General features: G+C 42.9%; 1 protein-coding gene across 1 annotated transcript in view; it reads left to right on the forward strand.

The window, feature by feature from the left end:
* PPP1R16B (protein phosphatase 1 regulatory subunit 16B) overlaps nt 1-21,850 on the forward strand; it is a 143,336-nt gene that overhangs the window by 95,762 nt on the left and 25,724 nt on the right. Inside the window, exons 3-4 of the mRNA XM_027867217.1 lie at nt 15,472-15,542; nt 20,803-20,948. Of these exons, the coding sequence (XP_027723018.1) occupies nt 15,472-15,542; nt 20,803-20,948 (217 nt within the window). The remainder of the gene's footprint in view (nt 1-15,471; nt 15,543-20,802; nt 20,949-21,850) is intronic.

Here is a 21,850-nt window from a genome sequence, read left to right on the forward strand (position 1 = left end):
AATAATGAATAAGTGGTTGCAATATTCAAATTCACACTGCATATTTCCATTGGGCTGGAACCAATTATCACATTTTATACATGATTATAACTTCAAATAATATGAATTGGAATAAGGCAACCACTTATTCATTATTTGCAATAATCTGGAGCTAGCTGAATTGATAGCTAATTTAGAACTAGCTAGATTGATAGCTAATCTCCCAGACAGAAAGACCTGGGTTTGAGTGACACCTCTGACTCATACTGGCTGTGTGACCCTGGACAACTCACTTAACCTTTCAATGCCCCCAGGCAATTCCCTCAGATTATTAATTGCAAATATGCATTGGTAGATAGAATTTCCTATATCAATGAAATAATGTTTTACCAGAAAATAAATTACTTATTTAAAGAGGGGCATTGAAATATTTGTTTGTATTTATATCAGATTGGACTGTAAATTTCTATGAAATTGTAAACTCTCTAATAGACTAAACTCCTTGAGGGCCCAACTGTTATTTTTCATCCCCATTCTCCCAGGTACTGACCTTTCACATTTCTTCATGCTTGAAGGATCTATAATCTTATTGGGGAGGAGACTCCCTCAACTAGTCCAGGATGAAAATCTATGTTATAATTTCTATGGCCAAAAAATTTATCCTCCTATGGCAACCCAGTGATTGGCCTCTAATATAGTTGGCATTTAATAAAAGTTTCTCAAGCTAAGTTGAATTGAATTATAGTGGATTAATTGGATGGTGTGGTAGAAAGAGGGCTGAATTGGAGTCTGAACACTTGGGCTTTCCCCTCCCAATTCTAACACTTATTAGCAGTCACTTCACCTCTGAGCCTCAGTTTCCTCTTCTAAAATATGGACACAATAATATCTACCCTAGCTACCTCACTGAATGACTGGTTGTTATTTACTTGTTCTGGCCTTGTGAGAGTAGGGTATGAACAAAAGAATGTGGGAGCTTTTTAGGGAGATTGTCAGGGCACTATCCTCTTCCCTTCTTCCCAGGCTCGGCTCCTCAACTTCCCCATCATGCCCCAGAAAACTCTTCATCCTGGAAGATCACTCAAGTCTTGACATTCACACTTCAGAAGTACCTTTATGCCTCTCTTTCTGATTGGAGGGCTTCTCCCAGAACCTCCATTTAAGGTAAGCTCCCTTCCTTAAACGAAGGTTCCGGAGGAGCTGAGGCAGCTGTCTTTTCACTTCCCACCAGGCTTTAATCCAGGCCTCTCTGTCATCCACTGCCCTGTACCTTTCATCTCCCCTCTTCCTCATTACAATGAAAGCTTCTAGGCGGCAGGAACCACCTTTCTTTTTGCTTGTATTTCTACCCCCAGTGCCTGGCACATAGTAAGTACCTAATAAATACTTATTGACTGACTGACTGACAGTGCTGTCTGGGTCTTGGTTTCCCCACTTGTCATGATGCCAGCTTACTGGTCACCCCAAATTTATTTAAAACAACAACAACAACACCCCATAAGGATTAGAGAAATAATGGGGTTTGGAGGCTTTTAGAGAATGATGTTATGTCAACATTTCTTATTCTCGTTTCTTGTCTGTGTAGATAAATGCCTAGAATGAGAGTCTGAAAGCAGAACACACACACACACACACACACACACACACACATCACACAGCCTACATAGTTTAGTTCCTTTAATGCAGAAAGGGAAAGCCTGTGCTTTTCTGAAGGAAGCACACAGACTGCTGCTTCCCCATCCTCTCTCAGCCCATCGGCTCTCCCGGCTTCCCCCGTGGGGCAGCAGAGGGGGCCTGGCTTTCACCCTGAGGTGAAGGAGGCTGCTGTGGAGGTGGGTATTATTCATGTGAGGGGAGGAAGAGGTGGTGGGAGCTGCACTGAGCCTGCGCCTGATGCTTGAGTCACTGGATTACTCATGGTGGGGAGATGAGGAAGGAGGGAAGTGATCAGGGACTTCCTGTTGGCTGACTGAGGTGGGGTAAACTAGGGGTAGTTAAAGACTTGGGATCTGCAGCCCAAGAGTGTAGTAATAAAAGTTCATCAAAGAATCACAGAATTTTACCCACAGCCGGAAAACACTACCATTGCTATGTAACTGACAAACGTCCGGACAAAATAGCCTTTGCTTGGAGCCCTCCAATGAAAAAGAACCCACTACTCTCCCCCTCACCATCCTCCTTCCCCTCCCCCAGAGCAGCCCATTGCAGCTCTAATTGCTCTGAGCTTTTCCTGACTTCAAGTCTTGGTTTGCTTGAAAATTCCACCTGTGGGCAGCAAAATGGCGCGGTGGATAGAGCTCTGGCCCTGGAATCAGGAGGATCTGAGTTCAAATCTGGCCTCAGACACTTGACACTTACTAGCTGTGTGACCCTGGGCAAGTCCCTTATCCCCATTGCCTCGCTAAAAAAAAAAAAAAGAAAGAAAGAAAGAAAAAAGAAAGAAAATTTCACCCATTGCTGCTGTCTTGTTCCCTGGGGTCAAACAGTGAAAAATCTCATCCCCGCCCCAGTCTTGTCTTTTCCAGGCAAAATATCTCCAGTTGCTTCAGTTAATTCTGTAAATACTCAGACTCAAGGTCCTTCACTAACCTTACTGTCTTCCTCTGGACATTTTCTGCCTTAGCAATGCCCCTCCTGAAATGTGGCATCTAAAACCAAATGCCATACCCCAGATGTGGTCTGACCAGGGCAGAGGGAAGCATGTGGTTCAGCAGGACTGTTACCTCCTTCTTCCTTCTTCCTGGAAGCTGGGCTTCTCTTCATGCTGCCCAAAGTCACCTTAATATTTTTGCTGCCACTGTTAGCCCATTGTGGCTTTGTCATCTGCTAACACCCTACTGAGCCAGCTGTCACCCACAAGGCCAACAAGCCAGCCTAGCTGAAACATCAAGGTGCCCTGAGGGAGAAGCAGGAGGCAGCAAGTGCCGCAAGCTAACCCACTGCCACCATCCTGACTACCACCTCTCCCCCTGAGACCTAGATAGAGACAACCTGGGACTCTGAAGCTGAGAGCCTTGGGAATAGCAGTGCTGCCCAGATCACCACCTCTGCTTTCAGCTTGCCCCCGACGATGTCATTGAGGGGATCGATCCCTATAAAGAATGGGCTTCCCAACACGACTGACCAACTACCACTGATAGGCAGGTAAACCCAAGAACCCCATGAATGGTAGTGACCCCTCCCCCACTGGTTCTGCTTCCAGCCCAGACCCCATAGTTATCATCTAGGAAAGCAGCTACTTTGGGGAAGGAGCCACCTATCCCCACCTAACTACCAACTAACCCACTGGGCAGACAAGCCAATCTAGCTAAAGCAGCATGGCACCCTAAGGGAGAGATAGGAAATATCATGTGCCAAGTAAGTCAAGTCACCACTTCCACCACCTCTCTTCAGACCCCAATAGAGATAGCCCAAGACCTTTGGGCAAAGCAGCACCCCTCAGCCCACTGGTCCTCCTTCTGGACTAGCCCTTGCAGCCATCCTAGGAAGCCACTCTTGTGGAGATGTGGCCTGGCCACTATGTCAGCAAGTACTGTAGATCCTGTCTTCTCAGCAGCTACAGCTACTGAAGATCCAGTCTAAGGCTGGATTTGAACTCAGGTCCTCCTGACTTCAGGGCCGGTGCTCTATCCACTGCGCCACCTAGCTGCCCCACTGACTTTCTTTCTCCACCATATCCCAGCAGACTTCTTACCCTGGAATACGCTTCTGCCCTTGCAGCCTCATCCTCTGATTGGTAAGTTCCTCCTAGAACTCCATTTCAAGGAAAGACCTAGGCTCTCCAGACTTCTTTCTCTACCATGCCCAATATGAATACCTTCTCATCCCTTTTCCTGCCCTCAAACTAAATGTGGTGAAGAATATCCACACCAGCACATTGCCATGTCTATAGTGGTGCTATCTGGGTAGGGTTAACATCCTACTTGACAAAGCCAAGTTTTAAGATCCATGACATTGAGATGCAGAGGGGAGGTCCCTAGTCAAAACCTTCCAGAGATAATTTTCTTGACTGAATGATTCTCATAGACAGGTGTGGCTATGGAGTAATGAGTCTCCATTGGTCACCAAAGATAATTCATCTGATTACATAAGCCTCAAATATATAAGTCCTAGTTTCAAGACTTGGGGCTTGGAGAGAAGAATTGGTCAGTGCTCTGAGGTCAATGAGATTGTATGAAAAAATCATGAGGGGCAGAAATTGACTTCTCTCTGGGCAACCTTTGAAGACTCAAAGGGAGTGGCTTGGAGTGATACTTGGGCTTTCCCATTTAAAGAGTTTCGTCCAAGATGACTCTGCTTATGCATGCTTCATTATGGCCAGAAGGTGACCCTGGGATCCTGAAGGTATCGCCAGTGAAGCCGGGGCTCTGGCAGGACCTATGCAACTGGGAAGCACCGATCTGGAGACACACTGTGTGTCTGTTGCCCAGCCAAAATGGTCTTCTTGCTGTTGCTCACACAAAGCATCCTATCTGTCTCCCAGTTCCCTGACTTTGCACAGTCTGTCCTCATGCCTGGGAGGCACACTCTTCCTCACAAAATCCCTGCTTTCCTGCTCGGCTCATAGGCCACCTACCATATGAGGCATTTCCTGATCTCCTCCATCTGTTAGTGTGTCCCCATCCCCCCTCAATTTGCCTTGTATTTATTTCATACATTTTTGTATAGATTTACATATAGGAACAAAGGATATGAAACTAAATTAATGAAAAGCATTTATTAAGTGCTTACTATGTGCAAAACACTATGGATACAAATGGAAAAGTAGAGCTAATACCTATTCTTTTGGAGCTCATATTCTAACAGGGGAATACAACACATATGGGAGTTTTGAGCTGCAAGTCAAGTGGAAAGGCTCACTGGTCCCTAGGGTACCACAACAATAAAGATGCATCTTCTCTATAGTCAGTCAAGAAGCATATACTAAGAGCTTTCAATGTGCCAGGGATACAAAGAAAGGCAAAAGACAATCCCTGCCCTCAAGGAGCTCATATTTTAGTGGAGGAGACAACAGGCAAATCATTCAGTATATACAAGATATATATGAGTATTATTCTCAGAGGGGAAAGCACTAGCAGGGCCTGGGAAAAGGTCTGTTGCTGAAGGTGGGGTTTGAACTGTGGCTTGAAGGAAACCAGTGGAACTAAGGGTCAGAGATAAGGATGGAAAAGATTCCAGGCATAGGGGGTGGCCAATGCCAGGACACGGACATAAGAGGTGGAATGTTGGGTTCAAAGAATCACAAGTAGGACATTATGGCTGGATTGTAGAGAATATGGAAAGGAAATAAGAAGGCAACAGATTGTATATGTGTGGTAAGTGATGATGACAGAAGTCTTGCCTGGTATACTGTAGGGGCTTAATAAATGCTTGTTGATTTGTCATTCAAGGATCAGCCTCGCTGAGTTTTGGAGATGCTCCTTAACAGGTTTCCTGAAAGATGATTCAGCTTTTTGGCCATATCAACTCTGAGGGGTGGAGGGGCTAAGACCTGAGGTCTGTCGTGGAAGAGGCAATTCACACTGACGAGAGCTTTCTTTCTTCTTTTTTTTCTTCTTCTAATGAACTTAAACATCAACAAATGTGAACATTTCAATACAGAAAGAACAGAAAAAAGTATCATATATGAAATTATAAACCTCTGTCACAGTTATTAAAAGTTTATGTCCCCTCTGACCTTCCTTCTACTCTCTCCTATGTTTTTTACCGTTTGATATTTTTTTTTTCTGTCACAATACCTTCATACTTGCCCCTCACCCTAAATAAAAGCCTTCCTTTGTAACAAGTACAGTCAAGGGAAGCAAATTAACACAGGGATTGTGTCTGAAGATGTGTGTCTCATTCTGCACCTCTTGCAAACCAACACCTGTCAAATCAATGCACTATAGAAGTCTGAGATGTGGTGATCTCTTCAGAGCTTGTGACCTTTTGCCTTTTTTTTTTTTTTGGCAACATTACAGAGTCAACCTTGGCTAGAAAAGGTTGTCTCCTTCTTTGTGACTCACGCATTACCCAGAAGCCTGACTTCCTGCAATTCTTCATAAAAATGTCCAATCTCTCATTGATAACTTTCACTCAGCACAGTTTTCACTAGCTCTTGAGTATTCTGGTCAGGAGAGGTAGAGCTGTAACTAGTCTAGACCCATTCTCTCCCCTTCTGCATCCCAGGAGTACTCCTAGTTTGAATCACACCATGTCTGTGAAATCTTTGGAATCATGGCATTCTCTTCATTCTGGATGCTATGATTATCCTTGTGTTGTTTTGTTTTGATTTGTTTTGTTTTGTCTTGTCTTGTTTTTTGCAAACTCTGGTTCACGTGCCTGGACTGTTGTTTTAGGAACATAGGTTTAAATTGAAAAGGACTTTAGAGGTCACATAGTTTGGATAAAGAAGATGAGGCCCAGAAAAACTAAGTGTCTGTCCTAAGGTCACATAAGTAATCATTGACAAGGCCTGGATCCAATTCCAAATCCTACACTCTTTCCACTGTATTAGGATCCCTTCTCTGTTTCTCTCCAAATGCCTGAGTGTGGCTATGGAGAGTCCAGTGATGGAGAATGATAGCTCATATTCCCATGGCACTTCACAGTTTTCAGAATGCTTTCCTAAAATTTCTCTCTAATATAGGTACCATGTTATTTTTGGTTGTTTTTTAAGTCGAGTCTGACACTCTGTGACCCTGTTTGGGGTTTTCTTGGTAAAGATACTAGAGTGATTTGCCATTTCCTTCTCCAGCTCATTTTACAGATGAGCAAACTAAGACAAATAGGGTTAAGTGACTTGCCCAGCTAGCAAGTGTCTAAGGCCAGATTTGAATTCAGGAAAATGAGCCTTCCTGACTGCAGGCCTAGCACCTGTTGCGCCACCTAGCTGCCTAGCACATTATACTCCTCACCCATTTAACAGGTGAAGAAACTGAGGTTTAGAGAGGTAGACTTTCCCACAGTCACAGAGCTTGTAAATGGTAGAGGCATGATTTGAATCCAGGTCTTCAGATTGTAAATCCATGACTCTTTACCATACCACACTGCCTCTGTATCACTCAGTATTGCTCTCCATAGATCTGCACATCCCTCCATGGCCAGCTTCTGTTGCAATCCCTACTTCTTATTGGCCTCTTCTGTGTTTTTTTTTTTTTTTGTTTTCTTGTTTATTTTTGTTGTTTTGTTTTGCAAGGCAATTGGAGTTAAGTGACTTGCCCAGAGTCACACAGCTAGTGAGTGTTATGTGTCTGAGGCCGGATTTGAACTCAGGCTCTCCCGACTCCAGGGCCAGTGCTCTGTCCACTGTGTTACCTAGCCGCCCTTATTGGCCTCTTCTGAAGGGAGCTGCACTTTGCTGCTATTCGACATGTATTTCTGTCATCTGACAGCTGATTACCCTGAAATTTTATGTATTTTGCTGAATCTTTTCAGCCTGGCCCAAGCTCACCGAGCTGATTAGATCATGGAAGATGGAGGTAGCTGTGGTATAGTGGAATGAGCATTAGGTTTGGAATCACAAGAACAGGATTTGGGGCTCAGGTCTGCTACTTGCTAGTTGTTCGATCTGTTTAAGCCACTTCATCTCACTAACTTGCATGCATAGAGTGCTTTAAAGTTTACAAAATGCTTTTCTTACAACAATCCTGTGTGGTAGGTGATGGAAATATCCTTATTTCCACTCTACAGGTGAGGAAATTGAGGCTCATAGAGGTAAATATCTTGCTCGTGGTCCCACTGCTGGTAACTATTGGGTCAGGATTTGAGCCCAAGTCATTGGGTTATTTCAGCTATTCAATTTCTTCGTCTATACAGTAAGAGTAATGCTACTTGTATCACCTGCCTGACTGTGGTATAAGGGAGAGCTGGCCTCTGAGTTAGGCAGTCCTGGGTTCAAGTGCACACATGTTGCCTGTGTGACTGAGCAGGTCGCCTCCTGCTGTCCAGACAACTGTTGCGGACTGAGTTTCAGAGAAGGTGCTGATCACCATTAGTAGAGGAAGTTCTAGTGCAGGAGTGGGGAATGTGCGGCCTTGAGGCCAAAAGGGCTGAATTTGAGGACCTAGAGGGTCACATGTGGCCTTGAGGCCGTTAGTGCTTCCCATAGTTCCTAGAATATAATAAGCACTTAATAATGCTTGTTGACTTCCTCCCTGGGAGCTCCCCCTACCAAGGAGATCACAGGTCAGGTTAAGAAAATGAAAAAAAGGGGCAGCTAGATGGTACAGTCGATAGAACACCGGCCCTGGAGTCAGTAGGATCTGAGTTCAAATCCGAACTCAGACACTTGATACTTACTAGCTGTGTGACCCTGGGCAAGTCACTTCACCCCATTGCCTAGCCAAGAAAATGAAAAAAAGAAAAACCCTAAACTAGCTGCCCATAGGGCTGTTGTTAAGATCAAATGATAAAATATGGGCAAAACACTTCACAGATCATAAAGGTCTATGTGCTCAAAACTTAAGCACAACCATGCCTTGCCTTCTCTAATCCAATCAATCAACATGCATTGTGCCTACTATGTGCCAGGCACTATGCCAGGTGAAACATCCCCAGTCCCTCCCACTAATCCTCTTATGATATGAACCACTGGAGGTTGCCTTACTGTGGACATTGTCCAGCTTTTCAATGTTCTTCTGAAACGGTGGCATCCAGAACCGAACACTATAGTTCTAGTTTTGAAAACAGTAATCAAATGAACACTTCCATTCCTAGAGAGGACAGGTCAATTGTGTTTCCTAAGACTCCATGCTCCATCCTTGTGGCACCTCTGACAGTAGTCTGTCTCCTGGGCCCCCCTTTCCCTATGTGTGTTGTCTTTTCCAGTTAGAATGCTTGCTCCTTGAGGTTAGGGATGATCTTGCTTTGTGTATTTGTATTCCCAGCCCTTAGCACAGCACCTGCCAGTCAGTCCATAAACATTTATTAAGCACTGGGGATACTAAGAAAAGTACGAGACAGTTCCTGCTCTCATGGAGCTCATAGTCCAATGGGAGAGACAATAGATAAACAACGACATACAAACATGATATATACAGGATAAATTGGAGACAATAAATAGAGAGAAAGCACTGACATTAAGGTTGACCAGGAAAGGCTTCTAGTAGAAGATGAGGTTTAAGCCTAGAATTGAAGGAAACCAGGAAGTCAAGAAGCAGAGATCAGGAGGCAGAGTATTCCAGGCATGAGGAATAGCCAGTGAAAATGTCTAGGGTTAGGATATGGAGTATCTTGTATGAGGAATAGCCAGGAAGCCAGTGACACTGGATCACAAAGAATGTGGGGGTGAGTGAGGTGTAAGAAGACTGGAAAGAGGGTGGGGCAGGAGCTTTGAAACAAACAGAGTATTTAATATTTGATCCTGGAAGTGATAGGCCTCACTCTCTCTTCCAGAGTCGTCACAGTCCAGTGACAGGACAGAGTCAAAACAACTGGTGATGACTTGAGATGCAGTGGATGACCCTGGCATCTTCAATATCTAACCAAGCTCTAAGCACTCTGCAGTGCCTGCTTCAGCTGCCTTCATGGCCACTGGAACAAATTATTCTCATCTGCCCATTCCACCAAGGAAAGTCTTCATATGCTTGTGGTAGACACCCCCCTAACTCACCAATGAACTTGAGACCTCTCAGTTACCGTCAACCTGCCCATTTGCCCAAATGGTTTCCTGGAGTGTGGCTGCTGCACATGGTATAGCTTCTTGGAGCTACGGATGAGAGTTAGGTGAAACAGGTGGACACCAAGGGGAAAGCAGCCCTCACACCAGAGCTACTAGTCTTCTCTGAACACACCCTACACCCTAACAGGTTAGGTGTAGTGTCAAAGCAAAGAAGGGGACATATTTCTTGTGAGATGCTGTGGAAATCGACAGGCCTTGGCAACAGATTACATATGGGGTGTGAGAGGGTGGAGTTGGAGATGATACCTAAATTGTGAGCTTGAGTGACTAGGAGGGTGGTGGTGCCTTCTATAGTAATAAGGAAGTTAGGAAGAGGGGAGAGCTTTGTGGGGTAAAGATAATGAGTTCAGTTTTGGACACATTTTGTTAAAGTTGTGTATGGGACATCCAGTTTTTGATGTTCAATGGGCAGTTGAAGATGTGAGACTGGAGATCAGGAGAGAGGTTATGACTAGATAAGTAGATTTGAGAATCATCAGTATGGAGATGATAATTGAATTCATGGGAGCTGATGAGATTATCAAGTGAAAGAGTATAGAGTTCGGGGATAAAAGAGGGCCCAGCCTTGTGGGACACCCACAGTTAGCAGTCATGACCTGGATTAAGATCCAGCAAAGGAGACTGAGAAAGAGTGTTGGGTAGGTAGGAGAATTGTGTCATGAAAACCTAGAGAGGATAGTATCAAGGAGAAGAGGGTGATCAACAATGTCAAAGGCTGCAGAGAGGTCAAGAAGAATGAAGATTGAGGGAAAAGCCTTTAGATTTAGCAAGTTTAGAAGCCAGCCTGTAGAATTAAGAAGAGAGTAAGAGGAAAGGAAGTGCAAGCACCTAATGTAGACAGCCTCCTCAAAAAGTTTAGCTGCAAAAAGTAGAAGAGATATGGGATCGTAGCTAGTGGGCCTGAAGGGAATGAGTGAGGGTTTCTTGAGGAAGGGAGAGACATGGACATGTCTGTAGTTAGTAGGGAAGCAACCAGTAGATTGGGACAGATTGAAGATACCTGAAAGAGTAGGGATGATAGGGCAATCTGCTGGAGAAGATGGGATGGAAAGGGATAATTTCTGCATGTGTGGAGTTGGTTTTGCCTTCACAATGACCACTTCTTCATGTGCCTGGCACATAGTAAACAATAAATAAATCATTTTTTATTTCTTCATATGCCACATGTGGTCTGAATAGGGCAGAGTACAGCAAGATTCTCTTCTCCTTACTTCTGGAAGTTATGTTTCTCTTAATGCAGCCTGTAATTATATTAGCTTTTTTTAATCTGCCACATCACACTGCTTTGAGCATTGAGCTTTCAATCCACTCAAACCCCTAGATGTTTTTCAAACAACCTGCCTCCCATCTTGTACTTGTGAAGTTGATTTTTTGATCCCAGTGTAAGATTTTAGATTTACCTCTATTAAATTTATTTATCAAGTTTTATTTATTAACTTTGTTAAATTTCATCTTTCTAGATTTTGCTTAATACTCTAGTTTGTCAAAATCTTTTGGGGTCCTGACTCTGTTATCCAGTGTGTTTGTTGTTCCTCCAAGATTTATGTCATCTACAAACTTGAGAGGCATGCCTTCTTTGACTTTATTCAAATCATTGGGCTAAGCACAGATTCCTGGATCACTCTACCCTACAACTCTTGCCAAGTTGATGTTGAATCATTAAGGAATACTTTTTAAGCGTGACCATTCAACCAGTTATGAAACCACGTAATTATATTGGTATGTGGTCCACATCTCTCCATATTTAACACAAGAATGCCATAAGATATATTGTCAACTGCTTTACCAAAATCTAGGTAATCTAGATACCATTCTTCTTATCTATCAATTCAGTAATGTTATTTAAAAAAAAAAAACAGAAATGAAAAGGTTAAAAAGCCTGGTGTGGCCTGTTATTAAAACCATGCTGTTTCTTTGTATTTATCACTTCCTTTTCTAAAGGTTCACTAACCATCTCTTTAATAATTTGTTACAGAATTTTTTCCAGGATTTGAAGAAGTGTGTGTGCGCATGTATGTGTCCTTCTTTCCAGATAACTTCTGCTTTTTCTCATCAGAACTGTTTCCCTTTCTGTCTTCCAAATTTCATCCTTGAAGGCTTCTCACCTTTCTTGAATCAATGTATCGTGTAGAATTTTAGGTCATTGGATACTACCTATCATTCCTCTGAACTTACTGACATCTGTTTTTTTAAAAACCTAGAGTGCATTCCATACTATCCCTGGTTTTCCTCCTCAATCATGAATTCTCCTTGCTCCCTCCTCCACCAAGATTCTCATCACTTCCACCCCAGAAAACAGTTCCTTTCTATTAGTAAGAATCAGATTAAAAATTGAATTTCCCTTGTTGGCTCTTCCACTTCCATTTTTGGATATAATTGGATATAATTATTAAAGCAAGTCAAGAAGTTATTAGCTGCTCAAATATTGGGGGGAGGGGAGAGAGAGAGAGAAGAGAAGAGAAGAGAAGAGAAGAGAAGAGAAGAGAAGAGAAGAGAAGAGCTAAGCAAAAAGAGACTGAGGAGATAAGGAGAGAGAACATGAGGAGAGAAAGAGGGAGATAGAGAGACTGAGAAAAGAAACAGATTCAGAATATATCTGGATAATTGAAGCTCCTTATCACTAATAAAGCCTGCTTCTATGTTTCTGATCTCTTTCCCAAACTCTCCCTTTTATTCCTTTTTCTATCCCCAGTGGTCTTGTAACATACTCCAATAAGAATATCTCCTTCCATTTTTCGTTACCTAAATGCTATCCCCCATGTTTCCCTGCTCTGGTTCCTGGTTTTCTTTCCATAATTATTTTTTTTAATAAACCTCTTTCACCTGTCCTCTTCCTTTGTTTGAATAAAACAGGCCTCTTCAGGCATGGGTCCCACCTGTCTCACGTATAACTATCAGGTCAAGGTTGCTTCCTAATGTTAGGACAGTTAGGTCGTCTTGCTTATTAACTTTGCATAGACTATATTGGGGATGATTTTTTTTAAATACTGGGTTTTAACTTGAATTTTTCTCACCTGTGAATATCTGAGTGTCTCATCTACCAGCTTCTTTGTTTTAGTTCCTTTCTATGTTATCTAGCATGGTGGGTTTAAACAGGATGTGTTTACCCTCCTTCATCCTTTCAATTTAATTTTACTTGGTTGTGTACATGTTTATCTCTGCTCCCAACCGCAATAAGATGTAAGTTCCTTGAGGACAAGGATCTAAGTGGGATTTTGCCTATGTACTTAGCACAGTGCTTTGACCATAGTGTGTGCTTAAGCAATGCTTATTGGGTTGAATTAAGTTGAATCCACTCCAGAGTACAATACACTTCATCAGCTTACAGTAAAGGCTCCCAAAGGCCTGGACCCAACAACTATTAGTTGCCAAGTTATTACCTCAGTTTCCTCACCTTTTTATTGTTCAGTCATTTTAGTTTGTGTTCTGCTCTTCATGACTCCATTTGGGGTTTTCTTGGCAAAGATACTAAAGCGGTTTGCCATTTCTTTCTCCAGCTCATTTTACAGAAGTGTATTGGAAATAAAGATACTTATATCACCTACTTGACTTGGATTCAAGAGAGAACTGGATTGGAATTCCTGCTTCAACAATGACTACCCTTGTTACTTGGATATGTCACTTTACACTTCTCCCTCAGTTCTCCCCTCAGTAAAATGGGGATTATGATACTTGTCCTAACGCTCTTGCAGAGTTGTTGCATGGAAAGTGATTTGTAAGCTCTAGGGGAACTTGACAATAAGAACTCCAAATCATTTGGAGACCTTGGTTGGTACCTAAAGGTAGTTTAGGAAGATTGAATTACTTCCTGCCAAGGCTTTGGTGTTCAAAAGGGGATTAAATGTTAGCTCCTTCTGCCTTTAGGCAGTGCATCATTGCCTATCTCCTCCTATCCAGGAGGAGTTATAGTTTGTGTCCCTCTATCTGGAGATTCTGCCATAAAGGAGGAGCAATGCAAGAGCACACTGGAGTGTGAGAAAGTTTTTCACTGTGTTCCCAAACCTCAAGTTCAGTATTTGATCTTAGAGACTGGTGTCTCTACTTCTGTCCAGCCCGATGCAGCTCCCAGGTACCTGAGTCTCCTTTCAGACACATGACTCGCAGGTGCAGGCATGCTGGGGGTGGGGACTCCTCGAGCAAGAGACCAAAGCATGCTTTCACTGGACATTGAAATCCAGTGTTGAGGGGCTGTGATCTGAATCACTGGAGGGAGAAGCCTCCAGGAAAAATCACCAATCCTTGAGGTCACAGAATGTCTGAGGTGGAAGGGACTTCAAAACAGAAGATCCAATTTCAGAGCTGCAAGGGACCTTATATGACCTATTTAATCCAGGAGTTCTTAACCTTTTTGGCTTGGACCTCTTCTCAGAATGTTTTTGAATGCATGAAACAAAATACATGGGATAAAGAAAACCAGTTATATTGAAATATAGTTATCAAAATATTTTTAAAAATTCTTGGACCCCAGGTTAAGAATTCCTGATCTAGTGCAATCCCCTCACCCAACAGAGAAGGAAACTGAGGCACAAAGAGGTTAAATAACTTAGTCTGTGGGTCAGGAAGATAAGTCTTCAAGGGACACTCCCTTCTGCTAAGTTTCCAGTGCAGTATGTTCTTTGATCCCTCCTATGTCAGTAATGATCTTCATCTTTAGACCTCTCTAACAGCAACAAAAATGTTATGTAGAGTTATCTTCATTTGTATCTTATCCTTACAGTAAAATGTGAGCTCCATGAGGGCAGAGGCAATGTCTTATCAAAGCTTTGTACCTTCTACAGCACCTAGCACAGGACTTTGCACACAGTAGGTCCCTTAACAAGTGTTTGTTGAAAGAGATACAAAAGTGAGTAATAACAGTGCTTTACAAAGTATTCTTAAAATAATCCTGTGTAATATGCAAATGTTATTATCCCCATTTTACATATGAGGAAATTGAAACTTAGAAAGGTGAAATATCTTGCCTAGATTTACACAGTTAATTACCTCCAAGTTGACTCTATCCACTGGAGAGGAACCTTAAGAGCTTGTCTTATAAGTTTGTGAAGAAAGCATGTGGCAGAAAGTCATAGTGTAGTAATACTAAAAAGAAAAGCAACAAAATCTGAAAGAAAAAAAACCCTCCAAAGAAAAAGATCAGATAGGAATATGAAAACAAACAGGACATTTTTGTTGTTTTTGTTAAAGCCTATATATATGTGTGTGTGTGTGTGTGTGTATGTGTGTGTGTGTATATATATACATATATATAATCATATATATATATATATATATATATAATTTTTTTTTGATGAGGCAATTGGGGTTAAGTGACTTGCCCAGAGTCACACATCTAGTGAGTGTTATGTGCCTGAGGTTGGATTTGAACTCAGGTCCTCCTGACTGCATGGCCAGTACTCTATCTACTGCACCACCTAGCTGCCCCCCCCATATATATACACACACATACACATAGATAGATAGATAGATAGATAGATAGATAGATAGATAGATATAGATTTTTTTTGAAAAACAAAACAAATAGTTTGGAATTTGTAGTTTTATGTATGATAATTAATTATTCAATTAATTTACATGAATGTGTATTTTGTTAATGGTTACTAAGTTTGGAATTTTAACCTTTAAAAATAAAGTTCTGAAAACCAAGTAAACTTGACTATATTGGATAAGTAACTGGAAATTAATGTTCTGTTTTATGCTTAGAGAAAAAAGAAGCTGCCACTTTTCCAAAACATGAAGAAAGGATAGACTGGGGGAGGATTGGGGAGTGGGAGAGTGGCATAGCCTGCCTTTGACATGAGATGCTCATCTCTCACCATCCTTTCTCTTTACAGTGCGCTACTTTCTGAAGAGCAAGATAAGCCCTGACCTATGCAATGAAGATGGACTCACTGCACTGCATCAGGTGAGAACCTAAGCATGCCCCTGCCCAAGTGTCAAGGAGTGGGAGGGAGGGAGGGAGGGAAGGAGGAAGTGAAGGTGTCCCTTCTCCTTTTATTCCCCAGTCTATTGGATAACCCTATATCTCATTTCTATTCCACATTCCAGCAAGTCACTTAAGGGCCATATTTAGGACTAAAATATTTATACTAATTTGTTATGGTGATTAGAGATTGATGAGTCTCCCATTTTAAGACAATGCCAAAAACATCAACTGTGTTGAGACAGTGGTCTTGGAATTTTTGCCTTTAAATGGGTATATTTGCTGCCAGCTGGTAAATAGCTGGGGCAACAGTCTAATGGCCCAGGTGGGCTCCAAGGCTCTGGTATCATCTCCATTTGTGGGGTAGTGATGGACCTCAGGTGACAGAACCATATCATATCTCCTTATTACCTATCAAAGAATGCATAAACTTATCCTGGCATCCAAGGCCCTCCTTAATCTTGTTCCACCCTACTTTGTAACCTTATCTCATGCTACAGATACTCAATGTTTCAGAATTTTGTACCTTCTTCTTATTTTGCCCAGTGGCAGCATCATAGGATAGAAAATTTGAGATGGAAAAGACTTTGGAGGCCCTCTACTCCAATTCCCCCCCCCCCCCCATTTTGCAGATGAGGTGGAAGCAAATAGCAGAGCTTGGATTCTAACCCATGTCCTTTGACTCAAGCTAAGGATGCTTCAAAGAGGCCCTGTGTCTAGCTCTCCAAGAATGGGAAGGATTGTACATGTCTCCTAGTGCATCATTTCCTTATGTTGTGAAGGGCAGCTTTAAAACTTAGTGTCCAAGAGCTTTCATTTGCATCCAAGGCACTGGCTCATTCAAAGTTCACAAAACAGCTTTGGAAAACTGCAGTCATGTCGTCATGGAGCAGCATGTTCTGTACCAAGGTCTACATTTGAGTGAAGAGCCAGCAGGACAGGGTGGAAGTTATGTGACCTGTAAGGAAACTGAGGTGGCGGGAGCCAAGATGGCAGAGTGAAAGCAGTAACTTGCTTGAGCTCTCCCCCAAAGCCCTCCAAATGTCTGTTTAAAAAAATGGCTTTAAACAGAGGAAACTAAGGTGGCATGTGTGTATGCATGTATGTATATGCATGGGACTACATTACAGGATAAATCCTGTGTGTGGCCTTGACCCAGTTCTGAAGTTTGGTGCCTCTAATCTCTCTCAACCCCTGTCTTCCTGGGTGGTAATCTTGGCCAGGCCAAGACTCCTGGCCAGGATCACTGTAGCTGAGCAAGCTGCCCATTCCCAGTAGCTCCTTTCACTGTGACCTCCAGCAATCATTGTTTCCCAGGAGAGACCCATTATGATAGTATTATAGTGTGTTAGAATTGGAACTGGAAGGGACTTCAGAGACCATCTAGTCCAAGACCCTCATTTTTAAAAAATCTGCTTTTTTTCAATTAAAATGCATTTTTTCTCCCTCCCACCCTCACCTCTGATTGAAAAGAAAAGAAAGCAAAACTCTTATAAAAAACATGCAGAGTCAAGCAAAACAAATTCCTACATGGACCATGTCCAAAAAATAAACGTCTCAATCTTAACCTGAATCCATCACCTCTTTGGCAGGAGGGGGAAAGCATCCTTCATCACTGGTCCTCTGAAATTATGGTTGGGCATTGCCTGGGTCAGATCCTTAACTCCTTCAAAATTTGTTGTTGTTAAGTTGTTTTGCAGTCACGTCACCCAGCTAGGAAGTGTCTGAGGCCAAACTTGAACTCATGAAGATGAGTCTTCCTGACTCCAGGCCCAGATCTCTAACTATCTATCTATCTATCTATCTATCTATCTATCTATCTATCTATCTATCTATTGTGCCTTCTGCTATTATTGTATTAATCGTTCTCCTGCCAAACCCCTCATTTTACAGATGAGATCCTAATGCAAGTGACTATTCCCTGCCCCCCCTTCTAAGCCTAGGACACTTCAGTGATTCTCCTCAACTTGTTAGATAACTTGCTAAGAGGCTGGGCAGGGACTGCAGCAGGTGGCGGTGGGGGTAAACAGGAGCTGGGTTGTTAAGCTCCATCTGAACACAGCTCATCTTTCCGACTTCTTTTCCAACAATGGTAAATGCACTCATTGACTACCCTTCTCTCCCCAGATGAGGTTCTTCTCTCAGCCACCCTCACCCCTGCCTGGTGCTGCCTGTTGTGCTGTCAAATGTACACAGAAATTAGTGCCTCGGGTGATAAGAAGGGCTTTTTGTTTACTAGGATGCACTTTCCCAGCAGAGGGATCCACGATTTAAGCTTGGGTTGCAGTGATTGCTTCCATGGCTCCCAGCCAGAAAAAACTGCTGCTCTGGTGTCACTGGCCTAAACTTATGGATGTGCTGGCCCAGGGTCTGTCCCCTAATGAAGGCATGTGGAAGATCTGGGGGTCCAGATCAAATTCCTGCCCTGGGATTGGCCGTTACTGTGACTGCTTCTCTCTTCTGTCTCATCAGGAGTTCATGGGAAGGGCAAAGATGCCAGTCTTGCCAACTGTCATGCCTGGGGAGTGTGAATGTTTACTGGAGGTGGGAATGGGGATGGGAATGGAACCAATTTGTGAGTCATCCATGTAGGGACCTCCCTGTTGAAGAAACTCCATCCTTCCACGCAGACTAACCATAGATCCACAACTTAGAACATCTCTTAGTCCTAGAGAGTTGTCTGGGCTACTATTAGGTTAGGTGACTCTCCTGTGTCAAAGGCCAGACTTGAACCTGGGTTGTCCTGATTCCAAAGAAGTCTCTCTATCCCCTACTATACACTGCTTCTTAGAAGTTGTTCCTATTAATAATTCTCATAATGATTCAATAATGATTCAATTTAACAGACACTTATTATTAAACTCCTATGTACAGGGCACTGTGCTAGGTTCTAGGGATATAGTCATTGTGAGGCATGTTAGGTGCAGGTCTGTAAAGGGCAGAACACATTGCTGCCTATGGAGGGCAGGCTCTAGGGTGAGTATGGAGGTGTGGGGTCACTGCTGGGAGGACTTGAGTAATCAGTGACCAGCTTGAAGACATGAGATACCTAGCAAGCTAAAGTGGGGCAGATGTGGGGACCCTGTATTAGTTACTCAGCCATTTGGGCCTGGGGGTAACCAAGGGGAAAGCTGAGGAAGGAAGATAGAACCTGCCTAATTTTAGTGCAGTGAAGGAGCCAGATCGGGATCAGGAGATGAGTCTGAGGCTCAGCTCAGACATTTACTTTGTACGACAGTGAGCAAATCACTTTATCACTTTGTACCTCAGTTTCCTCATCTGTAAAATGGGCACAGTAATATGTATATTATTTGCCCCATAGACTTTTTGTTTGTTTATTTTGGAAGAAAGATTTGTGTAACCTGTAAAGTACTATAAGAATGTGAATTATTAGTGGTCTTCATAGTTTGCTCTGGTAATCTGTGTGCAGAGAACTACAACCAAGGTAAGCTGAAGAGAAGCCACTAGCAACTGGAAGAATCTAAAAGATGCCTTGTTCCTCCTTCCCCCTTTCCCTCCCAGGAACCCTAACCCTATGCTGACCCCCAGCCCTAGGGATACTATTCAGAATAACGGGGTGACAATGATTAGCACAAGGAAAGGGTCCTTTCCAACTCTAGGTCCATGAACCTTGTTCTCAATCTTAAATCCTTCTCTTCAAGGCCCAGCTCGGTGGAAAGAGCACTGGGCCTGAAATCAAGAAGACCTGAGTTCAAATCCAACAGGCCTCAGATTCTTAATAGCTGTGCGACCCTGGACAAGTCACTTAACCTTTGTCTGCCTTGGTTTCTTCTACTGTAAAATAGGGATAATCATAGCACCTCCTTCCCAGGGTTGCAGTTGATCAAATGAGACAATCTTTGTAAAAAGCTGAGCATGATGACTGGCACATAGTAGATTCTTAGTAAATTCTTGTTTCTTTCCTTCCTTCCAGGAGCCTTCTTTAACTGCTCCCCACAAATGAAGCGACTTCTCCCTCTGGACACCTCTTTTGTACCCATCACACTCTACCTTCATTATACTTAGCTATGTTAATGTCCTGTTCCCCTGATTGGATTGTAAGGTTTTTGAGGGTGAATGACTATACCATTTTCCATCTTTACATCCCCCAAATCCCAAAGTTTACGCATGGTTGGTGCTTAATAAATGTTTGTTTTGGGGCAACTTGGTGGCGCAGTGGATAAAGTGCTGGGCCTGGTGTCAAGAAGGCTCCTCTTCTGAATTCAAATCTAGCCTCAGATGTTTACTAGCTCTGTGACCCTGTGCAAGTCACTTAACCCTGTTTCAACCTTAAACCTCAGTTTCCTCATCTGTAAAATGAGCTGGAGAAGCAAATGGCAAACCACTCCAGTATCTTTGCCAATAAAACCCCAAGTGGGGTCTTGAAGAGTCAGACATGACTGAAATGAACAACAACAACAAAATGTTTGTTTCATTGAATTGAAATTGATAATTGACTCTGAAAGACTTTTAAAAAGCTTCCTAGACTCAAAGGAATGAGACTGTAATGGTTAGTTTCCAGATCTTAAGGACAGGGGGATGAGGGATCAGGGTTCTTAGCAAGCTTCTCATTCTTGCCTTGGCCCTGGAACTCTGGTGAGCAGTAGCAACCCTTTGGACAGAATAATATTTAGAGCTGGCAGGGATGATAGATATCTCTTCTAGTCCCCTCATTTTACAAATGTGGAAACTGAGGTGGGGGAAGGATTTGCCTAAGGTTGCATAGGTTGCAAATGGTCAAGCCAGAATAAGAATCTAGGTCCTCTGACATCAAATTGCATAGTCTTGCTACTATGCTGCCCTTGGTCTTGTCCCTGCAAATGCTGGATGCAATGGAGAACAAAAGTGAGGATCAGCTGGGATGTCATAGTAGGAATATTGGATCTGGAACCAGTGGGCCTGGGTTCAAATTCTGGTTCTGCTACTCAGTAACAGTAAAGCCGTGAGGAAGTCACTCTAGTAATAATAGCAGATATCTCTATTATGCCATAAAACCTTCAAACTGTTTGATATATTGTCTCTCATTTGAACTTAACTTCCTGGAGCTCATTTTCTTCCCTTGCAGAGTGAGGGGATTGAAGGAGGAATTGCAGAAACTCATGTCTAAGGTTTCTTCCAGCTCTAAAATCTCTAAGTCATAATTTGGTGATTTCTGGGACCCTGTGGTTTCTGCCTTGGTCTCCCCTCAGCCTCACTCTCTCTCTCCTTGTGCTTCTGTGTCCTTCACCCCACTTCCCTAAAGTGCTGCATAGACAACTTTGAAGAGATAGTCAAGCTTCTGCTGAGCCACGGGGCCAACGTCAATGCCAAGGACAATGAGCTGTGGACGCCCCTGCATGCTGCTGCCACCTGTGGCCACATCAACCTGGTGAAAATCCTCATTCAATAGTAAGTGGTTCCTTTCTCTCTGTCTGATGCCTTTTGGGTGTTTTCTTTCCTCCAGAGGCATGTGACAATGAGCTCTTGGGCTATGAATGGGTAAGAAGGTTGGAGTGGAGGGGGCAAAGGGATTGGCAACTCCACTGCTCCCATTTTCTGGGAATGGGAGGAAGCTGGATTGCATCACTACCAGGAGAATGCTGTTGTGTGTTTTGACTGAGAGCAGACCTACATTCTTCCTGCAGGAAGACCTGGCCAGGGCAATGCTGGCACTCTGGTAGCTCAAGCTCATGGAAACTGGGAGATGAAGGGAAAGAAGAATAGTTAGCTCCCTGGAGAGAAAGCTTCTTTTTTATGAATATTTGGAAGACATAGGTTTGAACTATAGCTCTGTTACTTGCTTATTGTATGAACTTGGGCAGGTCTGGGGCTCTCTGGACCTCAGTTTTCTGCCTTCATAAAATGACGAGGTTGAACTTGATGACCTCTTAGGTCAGCTCTAATTATGGATCTGTGATCCTCTGACTCCATGACTAAATGACATTTGAGGTCCTGTCCAGCTCAAGCATTCTGAGATTCTAATGGAACGATACAATAAGAAAGCAGGCTTTGAGCCATTTTTCCCTTCTCACCTGAGATGATCAAGCTTAGTGGTTGTAAAGTAATGTTGAGTCTCAGAAGAAAGGTGTTATGTGTGCCTGGGGTTGTGGTTTAGTGTTTCTGTTTTTGGTCCTGTAGTTTGCAGACTCCAGAGATTTAGGGTAGAGTGTTTTTATAGCAACAACAGACTGTCTTGTTGAAGGCATTGATCATTTCTTGCCGATTTTTAGTGATGCCCAGTATAATACCCCTTTTTGATATTGACAGTGAGATCTGTTTTTTTTTTAAAACTAGACAACAGCAGGCACCCC

This window comes from Vombatus ursinus, unplaced genomic scaffold (assembly GCF_900497805.2).
Source record: "Vombatus ursinus unplaced genomic scaffold, bare-nosed wombat genome assembly UNPS02014785.1, whole genome shotgun sequence".
NCBI classification, from domain to species: Eukaryota; Metazoa; Chordata; class Mammalia; order Diprotodontia; family Vombatidae; genus Vombatus; species Vombatus ursinus.